Raw genomic sequence first — 12,303 nt, forward strand, 5'->3', positions numbered from 1 at the left:
CTACTCTGTACTGAGCTAAGTCAGTATCCATGGTCATCAAAACATAAACGGAAGAGCAGCTATTGGATGGATCCACATTCTGTCAAACCATTTTCAAAACACTCAGAGTTTAAAAAACTGTGACAGAGATAAAGAAAAGTAAAAGCAAAGATGAAAGAATGTATAGAAAGCTAGACGTGAATTTCCTAGGAGTATCAGGTAGTGAAGAGGAGAACATCTTTTGTTTTACAAACCTACACTTAATAAAACAATATTAAAAAATAACAATTATATATATATATATATATCAGACATGAAAATAAGCACATAATCATTTCACAAACTTTTGAACTTGTGAAATTTTCAAGTCACAACACTGCAAGCTTTACACCACAAGTCAACACTGCATCTTTATATTACACCACACATATGGCTAAACCACACATATGCATACATTGTAACTTTACACCACTGTAATGCCTTCACTGTAAAATTAACACCTGATGTATTGCATATGAATATTAGGTTATTGTAAACATAAACCACACATAGCAACACAGTAATTTTACACCACAGTAATGCATTTACTTCAAATAAACACGACACATATGCTTACACTGTAATCAAACATCACAACTATGCCTACACTGAGAATAAATACCACACATATGCGTACACTGTAAATAAACACCACACATATACTTACACTGTAAATAAACACCACATATATACCTACACTGTAAATAAACACCACACATACAATGTATGCTTACACTGTAATAAAACACCACAACTATGCCTACACTGAGAACAAATACCACACATATGCCTACACTGTAAATAAACATCACACATATGCCTACACTGTAAATAAACACCTGACATATGCTTACACTGTAAATAAATACCACACATATACTTACACTGTAAATAAACACCACATATATACCTACACTGTAAATAAACACCACATATATACCTACACTGTAAATAAACACCACATATATACCTACACTGTAAATAAAACACACCACACATACAATGTATGCTTACACTGTAATAAAACACCACAACTATGCCTACACTGAGAACAAATACCACACATATGCCTACACTGTAAATAAACATCACACATATGCCTACACTGTAAATAAACACCTGACATATGCTTACACTGTAAATAAATACCACACATATACTTACACTGTAAATAAACACCACATATATACCTACACTGTAAATAAACACCACATATATACCTACACTGTAAATAAACACCTCACATATACTTACACTGTAAATAAACACCACATATATACCTACACTGTAAATAAACACCACATATATACCTACACTGTAAATAAACACCTCACATATACTTACACTGTAAATAAACACCACATATATACCTACACTGTAAATAAACACCACACATATACCTACACTGTAAATAAACACCACATATATACCTACACTGTAAATAAACACCTCACATATGCTTACACTGTAATAAAACACCACAACTATGCCTACACTGAGAACAAATACCACACATATGCCTACACTGTAAATAAACATCACACATATGCCTACACTGTAAATAAACACCTGACATATGCTTACACTGTAAATAAACACCACATATATACCTACACTGTAAATAAACACCACATATATACCTACACTGTAAATAAACACCACACATATACCTACACTGTAAATAAACACCACATATATACCTACACTGTAAATAAACACATCACATATACCTACACTGTAAATAAACATCACACATATACTTACACTGTAAATAAACACCTCACATATACCTACACTGTAAATAAACACCACATATATACCTACACTGTAAATAAACACCTGACATATACTTACACTGTAAATAAACACCACATATATACCTACACTGTAAATAAACACCACATATATACCTACACTGTAAATAAACACCACATATATACCTACACTGTAAATAAACACCACATATATACCTACACTGTAAATAAACACCACATATATACCTACACTGTAAATAAACACCACATATATACCTACACTGTAAATAAACACCACATATATACCTACACTGTAAATAAACACCTGACATATACCTACACTGTAAATAAACACCACATATATACCTACACTGTAAATAAACACCTCACATATGCTTACACTGTAAATAAACACCACACATATGCTTACACTGTAAATAAACATCACATATATGCCTACACTGTAATAAACACCACACATATACTTACACTGTAATTAAACACCACATATATGCTTACCCTGTAAATAAACATCACACATATGCCTACACTGTAAACAAACAACACAACTATGCTTACACTGGGAATAAATACCATCACTGTAAATAAACACCACATATGACTGCAATATGTATACATGTATAAACACCACACATATGCCTACACTGGGAATAGATACCATCACTGTAAATAAACACCACATATGACTGTAATATGTATACATGTATAAACACCACACATATGCTTACACTGGGAATAGATACCATCACTGTAAATAAACACCACATATGACTGTAATATGTATACACGTATAAACACCACACATATGCCTACATTGGAAATAATTACCATCACTGTAAATAAACACCACATATGCCTACAGAGTATATAAAAAACACCACGAATATGTCAATAGTGTAAATATACACGAGGAACACTGAAACACATCACATGTATGCCTTTCACTGTAAAATAAACACTGATATATGCAACAAATATGCGAATACTGTGATTTTATATAATCATCTATATTTATATATATCATCAATTTTGATTTCAGCTGTGCATGTTTTAAAAGTTTTTTGCTATGGAATTATGTTAACATGATTGTAATTTATGATTTCTCTCACATGTCTAATTTCACTTAAAAACGTGTTTCCACAGCAATATTTCATAAAGTGTTTACTTGTAGATACATATTATAAGACTCTTTCATATGTGAATATGAAGGATAGGGATATTCTACCCGAGGGTCACAAAATGTAGTAAAATCCGAGGCTTGTCGAGGGTTTTGCAACATTTCTTTCATACCTTGACGTTTTATTCCAATTATACAACTATAATGTCCTGCCATTTCGAAATAATTTGGAAGAAATCCACGGCTGAAAGTTAATTTTGAAAAATTACGTGATATTTTCAGCAAAAATTCCGTTGCTTGCATCTTTTATAGTAAAACCAGCCGAAAAAATGTTAAAATTTTACAGAGAAAATAGAAATTTTGTTGACGCCGTGACGTCACGAGGCTTTATTGCTTGGGTAGCCATGCAATACAGCCCCAGTCGACATGAGTGTATTGCCCTAGACCAGCCAGTATTACACCCGTAGGTATGAAAGAAATAGCAGTATGCATTATATACAAGAGAGCATATATACATTGTATCTATATGTGTGTGTGTCTCACATATAAATCCTCAATATCTCAGCTCCCTTACTCTACTGATGCTGTCTATTTTTATTGGCGCTTTTTTCTCGAACTCATTTACAAACATTTTAATAAGTCTAAAATGGAGTTTTCATAAGCTTTATCAACATGTACAGATATCTCGAATATTGAAGAGTAAATTCAGTTTTATCATTTTAATGACACGGTCCAGCTGTTACCCGACATGTTATTCGTGTAGGATATTAACATCAGTAAACTATTTCATCAATACTTATATCAATGATGCTGAAATGCTGTGAAACTGATATGGGGGAATAACATGGACCGGATTTTCTGGAAATATGTGGACAAAGTTCTCTTTCAGGCTAAGTCTGAGAAACAGAAACTTTTGGACCAAAACGCAGGGTGATGTATATTTTGAAAATTGTCTAATGCGCAATTATATTAGACAACAATTGAAGTTTTTTGTTGCGAGAAGCATTCACTAGATACGACTAGTATCCCCCTGTACGGTATAAAGATTGTACAGGGCCCAGTTTCACGAACATTCCTTAACTGATTTAAGATAACATTCTCAATAGAAAAGCATTACAGTTTTAATGGAAGGCTCCTTAAAGATGCTCCACCGCCGACAGAGCATAAATGATATTCATCATTTGAATAATAATTGGTGTTTAATCGTATATATATATGCCTAATTAAAACAAAAAAGAACATGAAATCATTTATTTTGCCTTTGGTACATGCGCAATCATTAATACATTCCATATAGGATAAAGTGCCTCCGATTTTTTTCGGGATGCAATTAATTATTTTTCATATTTTTAACTTTAAGTAAAATTAGAAACTCAAACTTTTCAAAGGTGGTAATGGTGTAAAGTAAGTAACTTTTGTAACTGAAGAAAAATACTTAAATCGTCTGCTCCTGTTTTTGATGGTGAAAAAATATCGTTTGTCAGCGGTGGAGCATCTTTAACTTAAGGGTTTTCCTTAACTCAAGTTATGCTTTCCTGTGGAGAATTGAAGTTAAAGGATTCCTTAAAGTTAAGGTATATTCGTGAAACTAGGACTTGAGATTGCATGATCTAAAACATGAGATAACCGATAGCCAATCATCGAAAAAGTTCTGACGTTGAAATAATTACACATGTACCCGTGCAATGTGAATGTAGAAAATTCACTCAATTTCAGAAAACAGGCTGGTTTTACCGTAAAAGACGCAGTGGACTTTTAGTTTATATTACTAAGCAACTTTGATGCGTGGAATATTTATTACCAGTCGTACTAGCCTACCGCACACCAAAAAATGTGAAAGACCTTGTAGTGAGGAGCAAACTTCCTCCTCTTGCTTCTCTTGCACAAACGGGTTCATTCCAGACATGCAACAATAAACGGTGCATGATGTGTCCATACACAACATTCACAGACACATTTGAATGTACTATCAACAACAAAACATACAACATCCGACAGAACCTGACGTGCAAATCTGTATGCCTAGTCTAGACATCGGCGGAACTTTTAAAGACATCAAAGTTTCCATCCCACTGAATAAACTACAACTGCATTTCATCATGAAACAAGGACTGTCCTATAAATTCATTTGCTTTACTTTAATTAAGTGAGCCAAATTTTCTAGGACAATTTTGCACCTGGGAATTAAGTATTTAATACGTTGGTTTCGAGATACTAAAAAGACGTGGGTAAAGGACGATTTATAATCGATTAGTCCCACTTCCGGCGATAGTGACGTCACATTTTGATGTGATTTTTAAGATGCCACAATCACTTCAAGGTGGGGCTAATCGACGGTTAATTGTTCTTACTCACGTCGTTTTGGCATTTCGAAACCCCCGTATTGTTTTACCCAGAGCGGCCATCGTACATCACACCATGGACACTGGGAATGCCACAATGGACAACGAGAACTGTAACCTCTTCAGCACAATATCCTTATATATAAACCGACATTCATAAACTGTTCCCAATTGGTCAGCATTATCAATATGAGGCTATTCCTGCTATTTACTGGCCTAAATGATAAAGCATTTTAATTAAAAAAATATCATTGATCTGATTAAATATCTTATTTCAGAAATAAAAAGGTTCCTGTCAATGATGTAGGCTTCTTTTCCTATATATCTTTGGGATGGCTCTCTCCACTTATTCTGAAGCTGTTCAGGGACAGGAAGAAGGAGATCAGAGAGGAGGATGTGTGGACCTGTTCTGATTTAGAGAACTTTGACATCAATACAGAGAGGTACTTAAACCCATCAATAGGTCCATTTGTTCAAAGGATGGTTAGGTTAATTTTTGGTTTAAATTGGTTTTTTTCTCAAACAAACTTGACAACATTTGATAAAAGTATTCCTTTCTTTACCTACTTGTCCGTATTAGAAATGATAAGATTACAGGTTTTGCAGCAAACGAGAAATGGAAATTTCGGTAATCTAGCTAATCACCTTTTGAACATTCAGGCATAGATTCTTAAAAGGTAAAGCGTTATCTACATACATATACTATGTAAAATTTCCGTTTTCAGAGCCCTGGTAAGCCACAGTAGATTAATACAAAAAAGGTCATTGCGTCATATAACTTACATATAACTTTACAATTAAATCGAAGTAGATGTTAATGAAACTTGTATTCAAATTTGGATCTATATGTTGTGCGACATTTATATCTAAGAACGTCAATCATGCTACACCATAGTATATGTAAAACATAACAGTAAATCCTCTCAGACAACTAAATAACCGAACGTACCATGGTAGAAATTTACCTCCTTTTTCGTTAGGTTGGAGCCTATGTGGGAGGCAGAACTACGGACTCATGGTAAAGAAAACAGTTCTGTCTTCAGACTGTGGCTGAAGTTTACTTGGGCTCGACTGCTACTCGCTTTCATAGGAGTGTGTTTGAATGCCGTTACATCTCTAATACTTACGGTCAGTACCTAGGGTTAGTAGTAAGTAATTGACTAATACTCACATAACTGATGTCTTTAATAGGAATTTTCATAATTACTTTCTGCGCTCTCTGCTGTTTGCTTGTGTTATCGATGAAACAGATGATCGTTAAGCAGCATTCAGAACAAGATCGTTTGAATTTATATATAATTATTAATAACTATTGGTGATTGTCTCAGTAATCAGGATTAAAAAAGGTTCCGCTCACCTGAACTCAACATTTACATTTATAATGTGTCTATTAGACGTTATCATACTGTCTTTTCATGTCAGGGCAATGGGAAAGATTTCTTTTATTTGTTTAATTCTGTTGATTTTTTATATTATTCCTGTATTTTCAATTTTTCAGGGTGAATATTTCTTTATATCAAGGGTTATATCACAGAAATAAGAATGTTTCTATATTTCCAGGGTTATATATGAGAAGTGTGAATATTTCTTTATATCCAGGGTTATATATCAGAAGTGTGAATATTTCTTTATATCCAGGGTTATATGTCAGAAGTGTGAATATTTCTTTATATCCAGGGTTATATGACAGAAGTGTGAATATTTCTTTATTTCCAAGATTATATGATAGAAGTGTGAATATTTCTTTATATCCAGGGTTATATGACATTATTTACAGTTTGCACTGACATGGACTCAATAACCATGCTTTCTAGTATTATCATTATCAGTGTATAATGTTAGCACAACACGCACGGCAATTCTATTGTTACGTGAATACTTGATGGCGTAGCAACGTGGGATCATGACCCCATTTTTGGCGGGAACATATGAATGATTTATTTCAATCAGCTGTTCAATGGAATTCGTTGACGATGACGGGAGAGAAAATAATATGTGTATTTTAATAAAAAATATGCAACTGCTGCGGGAATTGATAATATTCATTTACTTGAAAAACTGTAAATATAAGGAATAGATGTTTATTTTGTTGAGGTTATGTGGGTATAATGATAATGAAGCCCGTGTAAATTTTATGTAACCCGGCTTCGCCGGGATAATAAAATTAACACGTGTTCCATTATCATTATACCCTCATAACCTCAACAAAATAAACATCTATTCCTTAATTATTTACAGTTTGCACTGACATGGACTCAATAACCATGCTTTCTAGTATTATCATTATCAGTGTATAATGTAAGCACAACACGCGCGGCGATTCTATTGTTAAGGGAATAGTCGATGGCGTAGCAAGATGGGGTCATGACCCCACTTTTGGCGGGAACATATGAATGACTCGATTCCAATCAGCTGTTCAATCGAATTCGTTGACGATGACAGAAGAGAAAAAATATGGGTAATTATATAAAAATGTATGCAACTGCCGCGTGAATGAATAATATTCATTTACTTGAAAAACTGTAAATATAAGGAATAGATGTTTATTTTGTTGAGGTTATGAGGGTGTAATGATAATGGAGCCCGTGTAATTTTGTGTCTACATAATTTACACGTGTTCCATTGTCATTATACCCTCATAACCTCAACAAAATAAACATCTATTCCTTAAGAAGTGTGAATATTTCTTTATATCCAGGATAATATGACAGAGGTGTGAATATTTCTATATTTCCAGGGTTATATGACAGAAGTCATTACTGAGTACTTAGAAGGACCGGAGACGTCCCTTCCCTACGCCTTTGGTCTGGTCGGGGTGGCGGTGTTAGGTCAGCTGATTAGATGCTTCTCCTTCACAGCTGTACTGTTTTACGGAGCTCAATCGGGTCAGTTGTTGATCTAAATTACGTTTAACAGTTGGTTGGCTGAGTAAGCTTGATATCCTATTACCAGCTAAGAGTTATTTATAGACGGACGTTTGACAGAACGAATATTGTAATATAAAGCGCTATCAAACGATATCCCAGTTGTTATTCTGACTTGCGGGCAGGTAGTGATTGTGACGTCATGTGTTTGCGAACATAACGTCATACTTTTTACTTTTCGGAGAAAACGAAGTGAGGGCCCTGCAGGTAGGGCTTAAGAATTGTACCTGCTGCCCCTATTGCATGATCGTAAGAGGCGACTAAATTGAGGATCTTATCTTTTCTTTTCTTCCTAACTTACTTTATCTTTCCTAATACCTCCCTTGGCACCGCCTCACTTCTGGCCTTGAGTTGAGCGTTCGCCCCTGCGAGGAAGGCTCTGGGTTCTGTCCCCTGGCCGAGACACACCAAAGTCTATAAAAGTGGTAGTTTCTGCTCCCGCTTAGCGCTCAGCATACATGGAGTTGGACGACTGGTTCGCCCGTTGTCAGTATAATGTGACCGGGTGGGGGGTGTTGCTTGGTGTCTTCGGCGACATTCTCCAGTGATATAGCACTATAAAAAGGGCAACAGTTCCACTATACAAGAAGACACAACATGAATATACCGCAGTCTCCCAGAACACGCACCTCGCACAACATACACGCAACATACCACATACACGAGAGGCCGTCCTTATATGACCATAGCTGTTAATAGGACGTTAATCAATCAAACAAACAAACAAACAAACAAACAAACAAAAACGAAGTGAATAGCGCTCACAAGATAATAACGTAATAATCTATACTTACCTGCAAGGGAGCTAACTTTGTAATATGCAAAGACGGAATACCTGGCTTAATGTCTGAATTACTGAAGAAATGAATTGATGTAATTATAATTTTTTTTTTATCAAAGTGTAATACTATGATTTGCAATATTTGTTCACGTTTGATATCCATATTGGACCTCTGAACGATTCTTAAACTCGTTTAAAGTTTATAGTGATATACTATTTTTCCCCAACCCATATTTCCTGAAAATATTTAATATGTTTGAACCATTTTTATAACTAGGATCCCGCTTCCGATCAGGTGTTATAGGAATGACGTACAAAAAACTGATGAAATTGAAAACCATGAATGGAAGAGTTGCCTCTGAGGTAAGAAGTGACACGTTTTATTATAGGTTATGCATGTATTTATCTGGTTTTGCTGTTTGGAACACTATTTTTGTGAGTTTCAGTTTTCTTAATTCAAGGCGTGTTGAAAGTATGGCTTAAATCTTCCTCAAGAGTGCTGCAAACTGAAACTATTATGTCATTTTCCTCACAAAGTATGTTTAATTACAGAAATTTAAAGTTATTATTTGCAATTTGAAAAACTGTTCTAAAGCTTTAGGGTAATGATGATGTGTATATTTTAGAAGAATAAAAATATATTACAGTCTAATTAGCATAATAATGATATATTTGTGTAAATGTATTATAACGATGTCTAGTTCGACACTTGTTATTTTTTAAATTAATTATAATAATACTACTAATGTTGTTTCTATTTCATATATTGCTTGTTCCTGGCTTGGACGATATGATGCTAATAAATATGTTTTTTTATAATCCTGAAAAAACCCAAATAAAAAATAAGAAAGAAAAACCAAATACATTTCGTTTAGCTTCATTAAGTCCGGACACTCGAAGGGTTCTGATGTTGCTGTTCAATTTGAAATATTATAACTATATTTAGCTGGGACACTATTCCGTCTTTGTATGTTACAACGTTAACTTCCTTGTGTGTATCTTTTCCTTGTGACGTCATTATTTTGTAAGCAAAATTCACGTCTTTTTCTCTGAAAACTATGAAATCATTCCAATCAATACCTACCCGAAAGGCAGACAATTATGTAATGCAGAATAATGGTACTGATGTTGTTGTTGTTTGTATTTGTTTGTAGATAATAAATATCTTTAGCTCGGACGCTCTGAGGGTACTGATGTTGCTGTTGTTTGTATTTGTTTGTAGATAATAACTATCTTTAGCTCAGACGCTCTGAGGGAACTGATGTTGCTGTTTTTTGTATTTGTTTGTAGATAATAACTATCTTTAGCTCGGACACTCTGAGGGAACTGATGTTGTTGTTGTTTGTATTTGTTTGTAGATAATTACTATCTTTAGCTCAGACGCTCTGAGGGTACTGATGTTGTTGTTGTTTGTATTTGTTTGTAGATAATAACTATCTTTAGCTCGGACGCTCTGAGGGTACTGATGTTGTTGTTGTTTGTATTTGTTTGTAGATAATAACTATCTTTAGCTCGGACGCTCTGAGGGTACTGATGTTGCTGTTGTTTGTATTTGTTTGTAGATAATAACTATCTTTAGCTCGGACGCTCTGAGGGTACTGATGTTGCTGTTGTTTGTATATGTTTGTAGATAATAACTATCTTTAGCTCGGACGCTCTGAGGGTACTGATGTTGTTGTTGTTTGTATATGTTTGTAGATAATAACTATCTTTAACTCGGACGCCCTGAGGGTACTGATGAACTCCCAGTTTTTTGTGTATCTTCTCGCCATGCCTGTCTATCTGATCGTCGGCACAGCATATATCTACTCCCTTGTAGACTTCTGGTGTTTAGTAACATTTGGCACATTTGTCATATTCTTCATCGTCCAGGTAAAGTTCCTATTTACTTACTTAATGTGCTCTGAACTGCTTTTCTAATTCATACTATAACATACTCTGCTGCATATTACTGCCATCTACCTTAGAACGTTATGAATGTAGATCACACGTTTTTCCACGACGATGCACAGACAAATGATAGTTTTTAAGAACAATAAGATTTATAGATGAATAAGGTGTTGTTGCTAAGATAGTTGGAACAATTACGATGGTTCATACGTACTTGGGATTATATATTGTTGTCAATATGAATATTTATGCCGCATTGTTTTCGCCTTCGCCAAAATATCAATAAAACAACGACAAATGGTTATTTCAAATCATCATGGATTAAATAATTCTATCATCACAATTTGTCTTCCAGGTTGTCTTGATTGAAATTATTTCGTTTCTGCGAAGGAAAACTTTACTATGGACGGACATTCGGGTATGTATCTAATATCTCATTTGACTGATGTATATACACTTGATGCTTCTTCTATAGTACACTGTTATTTTGTAGTATCTTTCGAAGTTTCAACGTTACAACGCATAACCCCGAATTTATCAATAACATGATAAACGATATTTTGAATTTGTCTACAGATTCGGAAGATGAATGAGCTGTTTAGCAGCATGAAGCTGATAAAGATGTACGCCTGGGAGGAGTCATTCAAACATTCTGTATTAGGTAAATAACAAAAACATTCTGTATAAGGTAAATGTAAAAGCATCCTGTTTTAGAATTAATGTAAAATCATTCTGTATTAGTTAAATGTATAAATATTCTGTATTGGTTAAATGTAAAACATTCTGTATTAAGTAGTGTAACCAAACTATAGTTAGCGTACTTATTTTATCGAAAAACAAATTAGCGCAACACTGATTCAAACAAGTAAGATTAGCATAATGAAAATATCACCTATTGCAACATATATGAATCCAATTAATATACAACATAGTTTAGTGCTTATTGTTGGTTTGCGCAAAAAACTGATCAAAAGAGAAACATAAATGAAACATATAAGAAAGTATAAAAAAAGTACTGAACTATTTATTATTATTATTTATTATTTTAACCTAAATTGGTTGTTATCTGTGATGAACCTTATTATTATCGATCAAAATTTCGGACATGTTTTATATAAGGTAATTATTACATGAAGTTTGTTATGAACAGGTATAAGGGACACAGAAACTAAACCATTGCTACAATCGACAATACTGAATTTGATTTGCAATGCTGTGATCCTGATGTCCCCATCTCTGGTTATTGTAGCTACGATTGCATTATACGTTACCGCGGGAAATCACCTGACAGCCTCCACAGTAAGTTTTACGCCATATTTAAAGAGGTAGTGTAATGTGGAAGCAAACCTTAAATAAAATATATCTTTGAACTTTGGTTATGATCCTTCTCGATACAGGTATCGACCAATACAAAAATAAAAAGTAAGATTTTAATTGCATTGAATTTACAACGAAA

The 12,303-nt window shown here is 34.1% G+C and overlaps 1 protein-coding gene across 1 annotated transcript in view; it reads left to right on the plus strand.

Annotated features, from left to right (window-relative positions):
- Positions 1–5,534: 5,534 nt before the first annotated feature.
- Positions 5,535–12,303, plus strand: part of LOC138327516 (ATP-binding cassette sub-family C member 5-like) — a 31,982-nt gene continuing 25,213 nt past the window's right edge. Inside the window, exons 1-8 of the mRNA XM_069273674.1 lie at positions 5,535–5,695; positions 6,233–6,380; positions 7,990–8,137; positions 9,235–9,320; positions 10,656–10,829; positions 11,203–11,265; positions 11,424–11,508; positions 11,998–12,146. Of these exons, the coding sequence (XP_069129775.1) occupies positions 6,243–6,380; positions 7,990–8,137; positions 9,235–9,320; positions 10,656–10,829; positions 11,203–11,265; positions 11,424–11,508; positions 11,998–12,146 (843 nt within the window). The 5' untranslated portion in view covers positions 5,535–5,695; positions 6,233–6,242. The remainder of the gene's footprint in view (positions 5,696–6,232; positions 6,381–7,989; positions 8,138–9,234; positions 9,321–10,655; positions 10,830–11,202; positions 11,266–11,423; positions 11,509–11,997; positions 12,147–12,303) is intronic.

The sequence above is a fragment of the Argopecten irradians genome, chromosome 7, assembly GCF_041381155.1.
Source record: "Argopecten irradians isolate NY chromosome 7, Ai_NY, whole genome shotgun sequence".
Classification (NCBI taxonomy): domain Eukaryota; kingdom Metazoa; phylum Mollusca; class Bivalvia; order Pectinida; family Pectinidae; genus Argopecten; species Argopecten irradians.